The following is an 18,551-nucleotide window of genomic DNA, read 5'->3' as shown; positions in this document are numbered from 1 at the left end:
CAGCATGGTCTTATGCAGATTGGCAGACTATCTGTAGGTCTGCATTTATGTATTTAAAATATTTATATGCCATCTTTCTGTCCCAGCAAAGAATCGCCAAGCAGCAGCAGATAAAAATTCAGAAGCCAACACAAGCATTCAATCACTAAAAAGAAAAGCCAAATAAACAAATGGTAACAAACAAAACAAAAGGAACCCTTAGTGAGAGCAAACCAACAAGACGCCTGACAGAACAGAAATATTTTACAGCTTCTAGACAAGGATAGTGATGGAGCCAACCAGACAACCTAGGGAAAGAAATTACAGCTGCCTTTGGTCATTGGAAAGGCCCTATCCTGCACTCCTAGCAACCAAGAGTCAGTTAAGAAATGCAAAGTAGATGATGTCAATATGCAGGTGATTGATGGAGAGAGGGGCAGTCCTTAAGTTCCAGTACCCAAACATGTAGTGCTGTACAGGCAATAATCACCACCTTGAATTGTGCTCAGAAAACAATGCAGCTCCCTTTAAGGTGCCTGCCCTCCGTGCATGTTAAGGGCTTGCTGCATAGCTCTCTTTCGGCCTATGAGACCCCTCTTTGTTCAGGGAGATTTGTGTGGTTGGCCCCTTGCTGCTGTGACCCCTGCAAGGTAATCCTCCCAAGATTCACAGAAAAGGAATGGTAACCTTGGTCCAAGGTGCAGCCTCATCAAGGATCAACCAGCTCCTCCCCCCTTATCTTTCTTATAGTTGTTTCCTGTGAAGTCACATTGACTGCATACTTAGCAAATGTCAGTCTTTTTCCTCTGTGCATGCTGTGCACTCTCTCTCTCTCTCTCTCTTTATGTGTGTGTGTGTGTGTGTGTGTGTGTGTGTAAAGAGAGTTTGGGAAAAGACTAACTCACCCACCACAACTGGTCAAGGTGCATTCACAACCTGTTCCTAGGCTCATCCCTTTCCCCTTGCCCTCGTTTCAGCCTCAGACAGCCAATCTCAGCCACAGCCTTTTGATACAGTTTGAACCACCTATACTCTGCTCCTCTCCTCCTTACTAATCCCATAATTTTCTCCTCTCTTCCTTCCCAGCAGCCCAAAACATTTTTTTCCCCTGAGTTGCTCTTGGAAGCCCAACATCTAGTTGGACGCCTACATCCATTATCACCTTACATTTTCTATCTCTGCCCTGTCTCCAGCTTCCAACTGGACTTTATTGTGTGTGTATGTTAGTGATAGAATCCCCCCTGCAGTTTAAAAATGAGTGTGTTAGTATAGTGAGTCCCAGTTCAAATCCCCCCCCCCAATTTGGTTCTTCAGCACTTTGGGTAAACTTTCGTGTACTTTATCTCTTGTCTCTTGCTATCTTTTCACCACTGAATTCCAAAGATATGCCATTAGCCTCAGCACAAGATCCCTGTGCACAATTGCTTGTGTGTGCATGCTGTAAAAAGCATAGCTGGCAACATCAAGCTGAGTAGGTTTCAATAACAGCACAAATGAGGTCAAGGTGTGACTACATAACGCTGTATCAACTGGTTTTTGTTCATGATGCATGATGGGATGGCTTTTGCGTACTAAGGGTAATGAATCAGGATTTATTTATTTACTTACTTATTTTCACATTTTTCTAGGAGCTCAGGGTGGTGTACATAGTTCCTCTCCTCCTTTTGTTCTCACAATAATCCATGAGGTAGGTGAGGCTGAGAGTGACGGGCCCAAGGTCACCCAGGAAGCTTCATGGGTGAGCGGAGATTTGAACCGGGATCTTAAAGATCTAAGACCAACTCCTGAACTCATCCTGCATTACTCGTACACAACTACTCTACATAATTATGCTATTGTTTCACAATCGATGAAGAAGCAGTGCCAGAGGTTAGCCAGGTGAGGCACTGGCCTTTGCCCATGCTGATCAAAGGACTCACATAGGCATGGCCGACCTATTGAAATCTCCGAAACCAATCAGCTACCACAGATACCGGCCATTTGCTCATGCGGAGTGTCAGACCAGCTGTTTCTCACTGCCATAGCCAATGCCAAGAATCCTTGGGATTCTTACTGGGATCAACAGTAATCCTTGGAGTCACCACAAGGATGTGCCCAATGATTTCCCATCTTGGAGCCAACATGATACTATACTGGGTATTTCAAATTTTTTAAAACGAACTCAGACACGATGAGCAAATCAATTAAATACCTCAAATCTGACAAAGCCTTATGGCACATAAAATGTTGTTGCTGTTTTGTTTTGCTTTTAATTCTAAGGGAAAAAAGTTTACACGACAGAAGGAAAAACACCCAAACTCTGAAATATTAATGAAAACCATCCAATCATTTTATATTGTAGGTAATTTCATGGCCATTATTAAACAGAGCTCTGTGCAACATTTGAAGCTATAATCTGGGTAAAATAGACTAAAGCAACAGATGCATAAAGAAGATATTTTAATCGTATTTTTAAATTAGGGTCAAAGTAAACACAAACATTTTTTGTGGGAAACCAGAAGATCATTATGAGCTTCATATAACATAAAATTTTTCATTTTAAAATTGATTTCCCATCTTTTTCACCCCATGTGCCCCTTAATAGTGGCATGCTTTATATTTAAATTGGACTTTCCAGTATTACTTCAGACTACAAGGGTCGGTTTATTACCCTGAAATATAACTTGCTTCCATTTTAAATTAATTTCCTTCTCAAATTATAAACTGAATATAGTCTGATAGTATTCTTCCAGGATAAGCAGATGAAACATTACTGAAACCTCTACTGAAAAACTGAAAAATCAATAAATCTTTATTTTAAAGGCAAGGAGCAGGAATTATCTATGCAAATGGCTTATCTCAGTATTGGTTGCAGACAGCTGGTTTCCTATTCCGAAAGGTTAATACGTTAGAACCTCCATTACCTGGATCATTATCTTTACAAAATTCACTATATCTTGCATGAGGGCTCTCACCAGTTTAGCACTAAAACAGCACTCTCATGTAGGATACTATTGTGCAAAAATTTGGCTGTTCGGAAGCTCTCCATTATAATTGCTACTTGTGTTTGCCTTCTGAACACTTTTAAGAACAATGTATCTTTAATTTTTAGGAATTGGTCAGAAAAGTAGTTTTTAAAAATGTTGAAAAGTTATTTGTTTTTGGGGGGGTTGTTTTGTTTTGTTTTAAAAATAAGGATCTGAACGAAAGTCAGGCTGTGAAGACAATACCACACCTTCATCAGTTGATGGTATTTTTCTGCTGACGGATTGTAACCTGCAGTCATTTATCTTGTTCATGTGGTGGTCCTACAGCTCCACAGCCCACCCGAACTCCAAACATTAATTCTCAGTCAAAGTCCTTGCCAGTAACAGCAATTGGGATGGGGAAAAAATTTCTCTGCCCAACCCACCACGTCCTTTCCTTATGTCATACCAAACAACATCATGATGGTGGCTGAGAAAAAATAACAGCTTGTACAGAGTCCAAAGGTCTGTAACAGCAGGAAAAGGTGAAGTAAAAAGTCATGTCAACAGCAACAAAGCACAGAAGGAATGCTTTGATCTCGGGTGTGGACTAACTACAAGACCACAGTATAACATCCTCTTGCATTCAGACCAAATCAAACCAGATACGTCCTTGGACAGAGCAAGTCTTGCTCAATGAACAAATACATGGTGAATGAAGTATTTGATTGGTTGTGTCCATGTCCCTTTTTGAACTCCTCTCCTGTTTTGGTCTTTAAAAAATGACACCCCCCTAATATATAGTAATATTCATAAAAAAAACTGGCACAGTATTGCTTGTGCCAACAGAATTGGCACAGCAGAATTTCATGTAAGGTTGAATGGGAGCAGTTTATTCATCCTGGAAGACTGCCTGTTGCTTATTATTATAAGAACCTGCAATATATCAGGTTGTGCTTCAGTAGCTCTGACCTCTAGTGGCAAAATGGAGCGTGCTAAACTATTTGGGTTTAATCAACAATTCTGCTATTCTGAGAGATGGGCTATTATGGGCCACTTTAACAAATTTATCCTGTACAGTCAAGCCATGCCCCGATTTCAGCTTACATATTCAACATGTAGCTTCAAAGAAAACTATGAATTCTGAATAACAGAATTCTTTTGCAAGCATTTTAGCTTAGACCCAGTTTGTGCATTTGATATACTAAACTAGGACTAGGGCATCTAAAGGATCATATGTTTCCAAATGAACTGTCAATCAATTAAGATAATCTTCTGTGGGCCTTCCATAGCTGCCCCAGCCTTGGGGGTTAGAAAAAGGGTTTCTTCTTTATTGGAGCCCTAATCGTGAAATTGGTCATTACACTATATTTATTATTATTATTATTATTATTATTATCCCAACCCCACTTTCTGAGCTCCATCTGCCTTTCTGTGTCAACACAGACTTATGCCAGCGATCAAGCTGGCACAGATCCAAGTTGACTCATAGTGGCTGCTGGGACTTATCCCAGGGCAAAGGGACAAATGTCTCCTTACCACAAGGAGACCTCCAGCGGCCAAAAATCCCTAGTTGGACACAGCAGTAGTCATGCTGACTCTGCTGCATCACCATGTAGGAATTTAGTTAGGATTGGGCTGATCATGTATTGGAAAGGAATGTGAGTGTGTACATCTCCCCCCCACCCAGGGACCTGCAACTCCAGCACTTAACTGCATTGCAAAGTACCTAAACAGTATGATTCAGCAATAGCTCACTAGTGCACCAAATGGGTGAGACTCATGCACACCCATGCTGTTTCCCCAGAAATTGAGAAGGGCCAGTTCAGAGTTACTGTCTGAATCAACCTCATGCGTAAAAGGATCCCGGGTAAATGACACTGCAAGTTTCTCTAAACCTGCTCCATGTGATTGGCTGCTGCTTGTGGAATACTCATACTGCAGTATCTTTTATTATTATTATTTTTTCCCAAGTACTAGGTAGTATAGGACAAACTCAGAGGAACTGCAGAACTGTGACTTTTTGGGAACAGGCATGCTCCATAGCGACAAGATTCATCCTTTGATCTTTAATAAAAATTGAAAAGCATATTAAAGGTTGTCCTTTAGCTACTGTACCAAAGCATCAGCCCTATGCACACTGAGTACAGAGGATGCCCAATTGAACTAACTTATGTATAAGCATGCTTAAGGTCCCACAGCACATTTTAGCAACAAAACGGCTATCCAGGTTGAGTCTCATTCACGAGGGTTCTGTTCCCAGATCTCATGTGGATGGCACTATAGCAAATCAATTAAACAAAGTTTTTTTGCTCTAGTGATTTAAAAACAGCCTTGCTGATCTTTGACAATCCAACAAGCAGTCTCTCTCTTAGAAAGGCTTCACTCAGGTTTTGGGCTGAAGCTGCCTGAAGAGAGAATGATTGATGAATTGTCAGCCTGCTACTGCTCTCTCTCTCTCTCTCTCTCTCTCTCTCTCTCTCTCTCTCTCTCTCTTATTGTTAAATGACTGTTTTCCTTCAATTTAAAGGGCGCTTCTCATTGCATTAAGAGAGAAAAATCTATGGATGTTTCGGTTATACCTGTAATGGGTTAAATGACTGTCTCTCTCTACAACAGTAAGAAAAGTGGTTTTTTAAAACTGCAATTTTAAAGGGATGCATTTTTCCTCTTCTCCACTGATCAGCACATTCCTTCTTATTTGCAGTGGTCATTCATGATGAGTCAAATCCCTGTATAAAAAAATCCGTGTATAACAAGGTTGGACCTGTGCATGTATTGCATAGCAATGTACAGATATTAATTAATGGCAGGCTATGGTGTTGATAAGTTATCCTTCATTCAATTAGCAAAAAGAAATCAGCTGTATGCAGTAATAAGCTGTTAGAATACAGAGTACAAAACATCAGGTATCCTGGGTTCTTTTAAAATAAACCTTTCAAAGTTCCCTTTTTCACTTGACTCAGTTCAGACACCAGCTTTAAATCATTCAAGGGGAAGCAGCTCACTAAGCAACAGCCTTCACGGTGTCTCACATCAATGTCAGGGTTAAGTTTCGGTTGTCTGGCAAATAGTTTCTTACAAACAGATAGAGTAAACACACTCCACTTGCTAAGATGCTAGGGAAAAAAATCCTCCCATTCATGAATCTTTAAAAGGAACCTCTGGACGGTAGCTAAATTAAAAGCAAACACTCCCTATCTTCTATTGTCAATCATCTTTCTCATCGCACAGAAACAAAAATATTAATAAATACGAGCACTGCAGTGTGTGTGTCACATCACAATCTCTTGTCTATTCCGCACTTGTGGATATGGGAATTGCCAGACTTTTTTTTTTTTTTTAAAAGGAAGATTTTAACCTTGACAGCCACTGTAAATTCCCCTAAGTCCACTACAAGCTTGGCTATAGTCACAGTACTGCACATAATCTTTACTAGATCCTATGTCAGCTAAACCCAACACTTGATTGTTTAATCTACCATCTATAAAATAGGAACAATGGTGACCTACTTCATAGTGTTGTTCTGGGGCTAACAAGGAGAAAATATTGCTGCTACCAACCTTAGGGGACAGAAACAGTAGGATTTACATGAAAAATAAGAACATCAATCTGCATTAAGTCAAACTAGCAAACAAAAAAATTCTGCTTTCTAAGGTTGACCTATATAACACAAGGTCAAAGAGTGCATGTGCGAGCACATGTATGAGTGTGAACGTATGCACATTTTCTCTAACAGGGCAAGATTAAAGCATTCTAGCACTGCTAGCACCAAGTTGCCTCCGGGGCAAAATTTCACAAACCCCAGCTGACTACTGCAGCAAGCAGAAGAACTTCCCTCTCCCCCATTGGGTAATATGGGGAAGAATCAGAAGTTGGCACAGCTGGGTGGCCCTTAGCCCGTGGCTGAACTATGATGCCGCCCTTGAGTTCTAATCTATAACTGGGAGTCTATGAGGAAGTTCCGCCTTGCTGATCAGGCAGACAGATGGTCATTGGAAAAGGTTACTGCTGCTAGGCATTGGTCTGCCAGTAATGGGAACCTGAGTCAGGTGATTCGAATCCAAGTCGCAAAAATGTGCCTTTTTTACTGACTTGTATACACTCGAGTCGCAGATGTGGAAGACTAAGCAAAACACTTGAATCAAGGGCCCCTTGACTTGAGACTCATCCCCATGCATGCAGGCTCAAGTTTGTCTGTGCCTGGGTGTGCCTGCTTAATATATTTGCTGCATGAAAAATCTCAAGGGATCATAATTCTGGGTGGGTAAACAGCAGGGAAGTTCCAGCTAGGAGGCAGGGAAGGGTTAATGTTTTGCTTTTGCAAGGAATAGGAGGCGGGAGCGGGCTCTCTTGTCCATCTCTGAACATGATCACTGAACAAAGGACAGGCGCTCTGATATTTTCTTTGGCTGAGATAGGGCAGAAGGAGGAGCCAAGGGGGTTCATGCCTTCTGATTCATTGGAGAAGTCCAGGGAAGGGGAGGAGGCAGTTCATAGCGATCACGCTTTCCTCCTCATGCCTCTGCTGTTACTTGGGAGAAGGGAGCTTCATTAAACAACTGGCGCAAATGGGACTACTTCTGAGTAGAGCTGCAAAGGATTGGGTCATCTTGGTAAGTCTTACAGCTGCTGCATGTGATCCTTCTCCCACTTGCATTTTTCTCCCAGCTGTCATGCATTCTCTCCCACCCCTCCCACCTTGTTTACATGTGGGATGGAGACAGCAGGGGAGAGTTTAAAGACAACTCCAACACACATCCCAGTAGCAGCCCCAGTTTTTTTTTCCCACAGCAGGCTTCTTAGAGGGGGTGACTTTTCGAGTCTTTTCGAGTTGCGAAAAGGCAACTTGGTGACTCAGAAGGTGCCCCAGTTATGACCTGTTTTTGAGTCAAGTTGTGAGGGGTGGAGACTCAAGGTTTGACTCCAGACAAGCCAAGCTGGATTTGCCAATCCCTCCTTTCTGTCTAATGGTTCAAGGAGCTGATGTTAACTATCTTCATTTTTTTGAAGAAAGAACTATCTTTCTTCAGATGTGAAGAAAGGGGTCCAAGCTGAGCACACACACAAAAAGGCTCACTAAGGCTTTGCTGGCACCAAGTTGTTAGGGGTATTTGTTGTATATGTTGTATTTGCTTTACCTGAAAGATTTGACCAGACCTGATACAATAGGATGACTCAAGCTAGAATGCAAAAGGAGAACTTCATATAATTTGAGAAGGATTCCTTTCCCTAGGCTTAGAACATAAGCCCTGCCTGATTAGACCAAGGGTCCACCTAGTCCAGCTTCCAGCGTTTCACTGTGGCCCACCAGCAGCCTCAGGGAGCACTTAAAACAACAAGATACCCACATCCTGTTGCCACTCCCTTGCATCTGGCATTCTGAGGTAGCCTACTTCTAAAAACAGGAGGTTGCACATACCCATCACAGCTTGTAACCCGTGATGGACTTTTTTTCCACAAAGCTGTTCAATCCCCTTTTAAAGGCATCTAGGCCAGGTGCCTAAGTTAGCTTCGCTTTATTATACGTCATATGCCCTGGAAGCCTTGTTAGCTGACAGGCAGTGCAATAAAATAAAGTAAGCAAGTTCAGTCCAGAGTAAACAACTGATTTGGGAAGTACATACTGAGTGACTTGTCCCTGGCCTTTTTCCTAACTGCAAACACCTGGCAGGCCTATTGCACCACTGTCTATATCAGTGGGGAACTTCAGACTCCCTCCTACAGTCTTTCATAAGCAAGAAACATACAGGTCCAGCCTATTTATACATGGATTTTTTTATACATGGATTTGACTCAACATGAATGGCCCCTGCAAATGAGAAGGAATGTGCTGATGCCTGGAGAAGGGGAAAATGCATCCCTTTAAAATCAGTTTTAAAAATAATAGCCTTAATAAATAATAAATAATGAGAGAGGGGGGGGCAGCTGGCTGACAATCCATCAGTCCTTCTCTCTCCATCGGACCCTTCCCTTCCCCCCGAGCATGTGAAAGAAAGGTGATCACTTAGGTGCTTGGAGGAGGACTGATTGATGGATTGTCTTCTTAATGACTCTTATCTTACATCACAAAGGTCAGCAAGCCTGTTTTTAATTCACCGGAGCAAAGAAACTTGGTTTTAAAAATTGATTTGCTATACTGCATTTTTTGCCATCCACGTGAGTGCTTGGAATGGAACCCACGTGAATAATGAGGAGGGCACCATTGGGAGGGCACCAGGATGAGGTCTCTTGTTATCTGGTGTGCTTCCTGGGGCATTTGGTGGGCCGCTGTGAGATACAGGAAGCTGGACTAGATGGGCCTATGGCCTGATCCAGCGGGGCTGTTCTTATGTTCTTATGAGGCTCAACCTGTCATCTCATCATGAGCTATATGAACTGAAAGGTGGAATCAACAACTATGATGGAAGACATTGCCATTATTTGTTACTTTGTAAAGTCAAAAAAGATAACAATTGTAGAGATATCAGATCTCAATTTGGGGCACACGGTAGTCTGAAGTGCAATAGTATACCATGTCTTGCAAAAAAAAAAAAAAATCCCAAAGCACTGAGAGTTTGTAACAATTTCTTCAACAAGATGGCAAGTTTCCTGACAGGTGGGTAACAAATGTGCTATGCAATAATCCCTAATTATGAAAGAATTTGGATGGTCGGCAGGTCTGACATTAAAGCAGCAACCGAGGCAATGTCATCTTGACCCTTTAGAAATGATTACACAGGCCTATAAAACTGAGGGTCAGAAAATTTTTCCCCAAACTTTATGGTGGTTTGATATGAATTTGGGGTGCCGATTCCAAAAATGGCATCTGTTTTGCCCTATCACATCTAGTTTTGGAGATATAGTATAGCCTTATTAGTGAATGTTTCAAGCAGCTTCCTCATGAGGAAGCCATGGTGTAGGCTTCTTGTGCTGGCGCTGTCTCACTCAGTTCCAAGGCAGCCCAAAACACTGCAAAAAGGCTCCGCCTTGCACAAGCAGGAAAATTCCAGGCTCTTCCTGGAGCCCTGGAAGAGGTTCCCCTTGCAAAGGAACAGTAAGACTCCTAGAGCCCCTGAGTCACGGTGACTGGAGGGTGACGGGAAGGAGGGGGGAACCTCTGTAGCCAGAGCACATGCAACAAGGTGAAGCTCTCTCTCTCTCTCTCTCTCTCTCTCTCTCACACACACACACACACACACACAGACACAGACACACACAGGCAGATGTGGTAGGAGGGGATTGCTTTAAAAAACCCAGGGAGTGTTTCCCAATCCCCCCCTTCAGACTGAGATGGTGCAGGCTCTCTGTGCTCCAGCCTAGGATACAAAACAGCCCAGCAAGCAAGTCTTCCCAGCAAGCCAAAGCATGAGATTTAGGCTACAATCCAATCCGCACTTTCCTGGGAGTAAGCCCCATTGACTAGAATGGGACTTACTTCTGAGTAGAAATGCATAGAACTGGACCCTTAAAAGCTCAGCATCCCACCTGTGAAAGAAGCTGGCAAAAGGAGGGCTGAGTAAGACGAGGGGGAGGGGGAGGCAGGGGAGGGGAGGGGATTGATAACAGCTGCCTTAGTTTCCTTCCAACCCCAAGTGTCAGGCTGCAGCATATTTGTGTAACTATGGAATTTAGCACAACACTTTTTTTCTTAATCCGGGTCTAAACCGGGTCATGGAACGGAACTCACATGCATAAACAGGCTCCACCTGTATCCATCAATTTTTCAGCCCTGGAGATGCCAGATATTGCAACTTTTACTATAGTTCTCACAAACAAAAAAATCTTTGTCTGTTGCCAAAATAACATGACAGTTGCCTCCCATCGAGAAGAGCACACTGGGATCACAACCAAAAAGGATCTCTGCTTAACCTCAGACAAAGGGTGGACTCAGAAAAGTGTCTGATGTGAAAATGTTTGAGATGGTGGTTGTTATTATTATTATTATTATTATTATTATTATTATTATTATTATTAATAAGAATGCTTATATACTGTTATTCAACAAGAGTAGTTTACAAAGCAGTTTACATAGTAAAATAAATCAATAAATGCTCCCCTGCCCCCAAAAGACTCAGTCTAAAAAGAGATACAGAAGAGACACCAGCAACAGATACTAGAAAAGATGCCATGAAGAGAGAAGATGGATAATATGGTAGTAAGAGATACTTCATACAAGTTGTTTCCAAGTAATTTGTCTGGGATTTAAACCTATGGAAATTAGTGGGATTTGCTTCTGAATATCATGGATACAATTGAATGAACTGCTCACGAAATGTATGACTTTCTCTTAAAAGTGCTTGGAATTTTTTGTACAATGTTCTTGAAAACAAAACCCTTGAAAAATACAGGAGCTATTCTTAAAACTGCTTGATTAAATAATTGTCAAGCCAACTGCTGCATAAGCATATCTGAATTAGCCCAGAACAGGAGGATTTGTTCAGAAGCCAAACATGCACCAATCTGACCACTATTGCCTTAGCGTCATTTCCCCTCCCCCCTCATCCCAAAGCAACCCAAAGTTTCCTCTGGGCGAAAGGAAGGCCATGGTGGTGGCAGAGACCATGACAATCAGTCTTTCCAACTTCCATCATCACCACCTCCCCTTTCTCTTGCCCCAACACACCAGAAACATAAGTTGGGGCAAGGGAAGGTAGTAGAGGCTATGGTAGTGGCAGTAGCCTCTGGATCACTGTAGAGGGTCCTTTGCCTGGTAGAGCACCAGAACACCAGGTCCCAGCCATTCTTCTGGGGAAATGACAATCTGCATACCTTCCCCAGAAGGAGATGGGATGAAGTAATTCCTAATTCCTCCCTGCCCTGCCTATTTTTGTATGCTGTGTTTTTTATGGCAGTAGGAGACATTGCATGTTCCTATGCCTCACACTTTATTTCTCAACATCTCATCAGTGGACCATTCTGTCTGCCTTAAAATGATAAAAGTCTGACAATGAGACTCATCAAATCATGGTGCAAAACACTAAAATAAAAGGAACACCATTATGCCAACAATCGTGTGAGAGGCCCAGCTGACAGGATACCAAGGTTAATAATGCAAATGTTTGAAAGACAGAGCAACAATTAAAGGATCCTCCTGCCCAACCATTGGTGAGATTTGCCTCTCTCTCATTCAAAATCAGGTTCACTTATGTTTTGCCTCCCTTTCTTAAGAATGAACCTTCCTGTCAAAGAGCAGCTGCTGTAAATTATCACATCAAACATTGACCTTACAGGAGGCAACCACTGAACCTTACTGTGAGTACCTTAAGTAAGTACCTTATACTTATGTAAGAACCGTAAGTACATAGATGTATGTCAGTAAGGTACTTTGCCCCAATTAACAGATCTCAGTTGTTTGAGGGGCTTATTTTGCTTTTGTTTTGGGGACTTTTTGTTTTCATTCAGATACAGGTCAACTGATTTGGAAAGCAGTGTGTGCTTATCAGGAATTACTGGCAGACCCACAAATCTTCAGTCATCTAATCCTAATCTTCCCAGTACTGTAACTAAAATCTGATACAGTAACTAGATTTGTTGTTAACTACCACCAGTTTTATTTGCTGTTTTAACATCTGAATCACTGTTGATTTATTGCTGTATTTTTCTTATTATTGTGAACGAGCCTGAAAATTGACAATAGCAGAGCAGGAGCAAAAAAGAACAGGAATGCAACAGCTGAGTTGCAAAGCACATACTTTGCTTACAGGAGATCCTAGGTGGAATCCCCGACCTGTCCAGATAGGGCTGGTCAAAATCCATCCCATCTGAAACCCTGGAGAACTGCTCCCAGTCTGCATAGTCAACACTGAACTAGATGGAACCATCATATGACTTCGTAGAAGGCAGCTTTATATGTTCATATAACAACATGACTCATGACCAAAGTCTGTCAAACATAGGCACAAAGGGTGTAATTTAAAAGAAGGAAAAGTAATATGATTCAGAGCTTGCTTATCCCATTTCTCAGAGTCAAGCAGAATGACAGACAACTGTATGAATTTCACTACACCAGTATAGCTGTTTTGCCCAGTTACAATGTTAGTTCACCTCTGATTATTTAGACATCTGCCAACAACATGTTTAGGCTGCACCACGTCCTTCAATTCAAGGAGTGGAACAGTTATAAGGGTCTTGCCCATTGGGCTCATTTTTCAAGATGGCTCTTACATTTAAGAGCACTTTCATCAATTATCAAAATGCACCTTCCTCAGTACAACTGCTCTTTATCAAAGTCTTGCAGCAGCTGTCAATGTGGTAATGCAAGCTCTTGTTAGTTCCTATACATTCCATACTGGAACTAATGAGGGATCGCCTGATAAATCTAAACATAGACACAACTGAGGAAGAGCCCCCTGGAAAAGAGAAAAGTGCAATGATAAATGAATTGTACATTGGTTACAACTTTTGAGTATCCATGAACCAAATCTCACATTGTTATCTTCAATCTCAGTAGTCTTCAACAAAAATTAAAGTATTTTCAAAAAAATTCAGATTGTTGGGCCATTCAGAGGCAATTTTGTAAGGATAAACACAGAAGCAAAGCAATTAGGAAAAAAGCTGAAGCAAATACTACTCGGCTCTGAAGTGTATTCATTATGACAGTAAGTTAAATGTTCTGAGTAGAAACAGCCACAAAATACATAAATAGGCCCACCTTCATCACAGAGCTCAGCAAATCAGAATTTTTGACAACAACGTGATGTCCCACCGCCAAACTTCCAAGCTGCGGACCTTTTGTATTTTGTTAATAAATGTGAAAAACCCACCTCTTTGTCCCCAACATTGATTTCTACAGGGGAAAAAGCAACAGACCACCACACAGAATGTCTTGAAAAGACTTGAGATAGAGCACTAGTGATAGTGAAAAGACTAGTGATAAAGCACATGATTGAGCACTAGTGAAAAGACTAGTGACAGAGCAAGATGTTGAGTGTCCTGCAAACAGGCTGAATGTCCTTGCAAAGCAGAGAAGACACAACAGAACTTAAAACTAACAGCCCAATTCTAAATGGGTTACCTGTGCCATGAATCAGCTGCGCTAAAACAGCTACTACAGTATCCTATGCCAGAAAAGAGGCGGCTGTCAAGCCCCAGCAGCCTCTATGGGTCTACTCGGAGCCATGCCAGTTAAATCGCTGGTAGAGAACCAAGTAGTCCTGTGTATACAAGCCTGGAGAGGGGTCAGGAGGGGGGAGGCCTCCTCTGCTGTACCTGCCCCTCCCAAGCCTGAACCACCTTCCTCCTTGCCCCCACCCCACCCCGTCCCATCCTCCACCCCACCGCCCAGTTTAGGACTTAATCCAATCAGCGGGTGCCACTCTGCCAGTGGAACTGGCCTTTGCACAGTTAACATGCCTTACGGCATGTTTGCAACCGCATGTGTGCCCGTTCAGCTGGTAGGAACTGGTTTTGGATTGAGCTGTAAATTTAGTAAGTCAAATTTGTGCTATGCATACTTTCAATACAATTCTTCAGAATAGTAGCAACCACACAAAATACATGCATGTCTACTCAGGTATGTATGTATCGGATTGCTTCCCAAGATTAAAATCAACCCCTTTGCATCGCGGTCCCTTCAGAAAGGACTAAACAAATGCCTACATCTTTGAAAGGATTAGGGAAGCTACCATCATCATGTCATAAACTAATCATATGCAACCATACCCTTTGCAGCAAAATTTCTTGCTTATTTTCCATGAATATTTCTTTATCACTTCTTCGTCTTAACATTAATTGATGTTAAGATGTAATGACTTAACATTAGATAATCAAATTCAGCATTTGATCAAAGCAAAGGAAGACAAAAAATGCTGCAGAAATATATCTCTAGAAGTTGTAAAGTATCGTTCAATGCTTCTCACAGACTGTCAGCTATGCGGTAACAGTAAATCATTCCAAATTTTTCATAATTAAATGTTATGATTGCATTCTTATTTCTTGCCTGCTCTGCATATAAAAAAGTTATTTTAATCTCTAAAACTTGGAAGGGGGGGGACAGCACAGGAGAAACTGTGCTGAGCCACACTGGTCAGCCAAGAAGTATGAGAAAAACTGAACTTGGTTCCAAGCCTTTGGATTCCTGCTGTGTTACTGACGTCAACAGCAGGGAGGGGATTGGGTTACCAACTGCTTTTAAAGTGCCACTTAAATCACCCCCTGGTGAAAATATTTGACAAATTTGGGTCTTGATAAAAGCTGTCAGGACAGCAGGACGTTGTATGTAAAACCAGAGCATACCAGAACGCCCTGTCAGTTTTGTTAATGGCCTGCTCATACAAAGCTCTCTTGATGAACAAATGGAATGGAAATCCACAAAGCAGGGCAGCGCCACTGGATGCCAAGAAATGATTGCAGGATCAGAGTCTGCTTTTGCATTTTGCATTCACAGTCACCAGCAATCTCTTGCTGACTGAAGTCAGCAGGCATTGCACACAGAGGCAGGGTCTGAAAAGAGAAGTCATTCAGAGGTATAAACATTTTCGTAGTGTGTCCATTTCTCCTCAGCTTTATGCTGACACCCTTAACCAATTAATACTGGAGCAATTACTTTTGCTTCATTTACACGAGATTGAATTATCTATTGAATTATTGATTGTAATTTTTTATCTACTCGAAAGAAGTTAAAATTTCCTGATTTATAATTTTATAATACTTCAAAAAGTACTCCTTTTCTTAATACTTAAAAAAAAATCGGAATATGGCTGCAGAAGGCATGAAATTTTAACCTCCCTAAAGAAGAAGAAAACAGTTTTTATCTGGAATCAATGAAATTCTGTTTTTTTTCCAGAAAATTCTGTTTCTGCCTTCCCCCTATCTCCTGGCTGCCCCCGCCCCTTAAGGGGGCAGAGGCCAGTAACATGATGGAAATTAAAACCCATATAACATGTAAAATGTAGAATTCTACATATAAAATGTAGAATTGTGTGGCAACCATGTATTTATCTAATGGTAACCAATCGAAATAGCAGATATTTAGGTTCTTTTTAAAGTGTAACTCAGTGCCTACTTTCTTCTTGCTCTCAAAAGCCATTTCCTCCTTCTTACTTTATTTTTGTTAAAACAGTTGAACATCAGGGACCTGATTCTTTGATTTGTGAGCACAGATCATGGGTCAGCCCAATCACAGAGGTGCACTAGGTAGCCGACAGGGGTGCCAACATTCCACTAGCCCCTGATTCAACTACGTGAAATATCTCAGGAAATGAGCCATTATCTCTTTTGCAGAAGGCAGAAGACATAAATTTAGTATTTTATTGAATTTCAGGAGTCACAATGAGGAACTTTTCTTCTTCACTGGCTGCTAAGGCATAGAAAAAGAGAAAGTAAAGAGATGACTGACATTGAAAATGAAGAAAAATATCCTGATCAGCTCTTGATTATTTGAATCTCTTTCTGTGATGCTGCTCAGAATCAAAGATGATACAAGAAAAATGGACAAGAAAGCAGCAAAAAGGGGGCCCCCCACATCCTCATTCCTCCAAGTACATACAAACAAACAAACAAACAAACAAACAAACAAACAAACAAACAAACAAACAAACAAACAGCAAGCCTATAGAACAGCAAAATGAATTGAATGAAAAAGAAGATGATGTTGGGATTCACAACAGGTTCACTGGGCCAGGAACCACCAATGTAGCCACAGGAGTCAAACAGTATTTATAATATTATAAAAACAAGATACATTATTACATTAAATTATTAAATTAAATACATTAAATTATTACATTAAATATGAAAGTTATGCTAAAATCTGAATCATTTCATTTAATCTGAATATTAATTCTGACTTTTGGATAACCTGGTTTAAGATTATCTTCTTCATTTTGGGGGGAAAAAAATGGACGCCAGCATTTGTAGAAATCAGACCGAAAGACACACCTGTGTATTTTCACAGAATATCACATCATAATTCTGCAATGTATTGGCATTTGTGGTACTGAAGTCTCTAACACTGACTGTCTGAACTGGTGGGATGACATGGAATGTTCAGTTGGTCAGGGAACTAAACAGTTTTACAATTCATAATCTGCTAGGGAAAGAAAAGTGGTCAGTTTGGCTGGGTGTAACACCTGTCAAAGAAGTTGATGGAGGACTGAGCAAAGATCCTGAATGGAAAGAAAGTTAGGTTTTAGGGAGCAGAAAAGAGGCTGAAAGAAGGATAGCTGAAGCTTCAGGGGAAGGGCAGAGGAGTGAGGAAACTGAGACTAGAAGCTAGACATTGGAGCCTAGGAACAAGTTTCACAACACCTGGAGGCGTAATATGCTATAGGGGAGTGACAGAAAAATGTCAGGGATGCTGACAGAGAGAAAGTAGCTAACACAAGTGGGAGAAAGTGGGCAGCAGTCTTAAAAGCAAGTACCTGAGGGTTAAAACAGAGTGATGGATAATGGAGTTGAAGCCTTGAAGAAAGTAGGAAATGATAAAACAATACAGGACTCAGTGACAGAAGATACTGCGTACTATCAGCAGAGAAAATAGGTAAGTGAGGAGGCCACAAGGGTTATGGGCCAGGGAACCAGGTCAGAGAGTGATTCCGAAGAATTTTCTCAGTGGTAGTATCAGTGCAATATTATGTTCATGCACTTCTAATGTTCTAAGTATAAGCAGCACTGAATTTCATATATTAATATGAACTAAAGCCAGTTCATTAACTCTAGAAAGGATTGCACACATGTCCTCTTGCTTAGTTTTCAAGGCATTGTTAAGGCAGAAAAACTTGTTCAATGAATGCTGATGAAGACATACAATTAAGATAGATATAAACATTACCTTGGCAGGCATAGCCCCTTTCTTCATAGCCAACGTTACATAAGCACTTCCCTATGGGAACAAGCCATTCTCCTTCAGTGCTGCAGTACATCTTGGGAGGGTCTTCCTCTTTGGAATGATTAACACAAGACCCTCGCACTTCCACCAGCGACTGGGAATCCATCGGTACCGTGTCTGGAAACATGGCCAGGTTCTTTATTGTGAAAGGGCACTTTTTGAAGTACACTCGCACCGATACTAAGGCAACACATGCACCCACGTCTTGAAAAGCCAAGTAAAATCCTTTCCTGCTGACAGGTCCCACTTCGCGAATCTCCGTGTTGAGTTTAAGAATGCGATCCCCAAGATCCATCTGCGTGAAGCTCTCATCAGCAGCAATGGTATCAATCTTTGTAAACTGATGTTCTCTAAACTTGACAGAGTGATCATCATCAGACTCCATGTAATATAGGTTAAAAGTCTCCTTGCAAGTGCCCAGAACTAGTGGGATGCTGTTACAGTCCCTCAGGGTAAACTTGAGTTCCACATAGATCTTCTGGGCTGAATTACGTGGTATCCAGTTCGTCCTCAACCAGTTGTTCTGACTGTGATCCATAACATTGCAAACCTGGTAAGTTCTGATTGGAGTATAGTTCTCATCAACACCACTTATTTCTTCCCACTGAAAACATTAAAACATATGAACACACATTATAAAATTAGCCACAATAGCAATGTAAACAGTTTCCCAATTATCATTTGACAAAATAGAAAGGACATGGTATCTCCGCTCTTAACAGTCAGAAAATTTTATAGGGCTTGCATAAGAAGATTGAAAATCACTACTTTTAGATTTTCAAACTTCTTATGCAAGTTCTATAAAACTTTTCTGACTG

General features: G+C 41.3%; 1 protein-coding gene across 2 annotated transcripts in view; it reads right to left on the bottom strand.

Moving 5' to 3' along the window:
* The window catches only part of EPHA3 (EPH receptor A3), a 150,183-nt gene extending 131,897 nt beyond the window's left edge, over positions 1 to 18,286 (bottom strand). The window contains exon 1 of one of the 2 annotated variants that reach the window (XM_066619984.1): positions 17,677 to 18,286. In XM_066619984.1, the coding sequence (XP_066476081.1) occupies positions 17,677 to 18,271 (595 nt within the window). In that variant the 5' untranslated portion in view covers positions 18,272 to 18,286. The remainder of the gene's footprint in view (positions 1 to 17,676) is intronic. The other variant, XM_066619983.1, reaches the window with a different exon arrangement.
* Between the last annotated feature and the right edge of the window lie 265 nt (positions 18,287 to 18,551).

Source organism: Tiliqua scincoides, chromosome 3 (genome assembly GCF_035046505.1).
Source record: "Tiliqua scincoides isolate rTilSci1 chromosome 3, rTilSci1.hap2, whole genome shotgun sequence".
Lineage (NCBI taxonomy): Eukaryota > Metazoa > Chordata > Lepidosauria > Squamata > Scincidae > Tiliqua > Tiliqua scincoides.
This window is presented reverse-complemented; position numbering and strand designations above follow the sequence as displayed.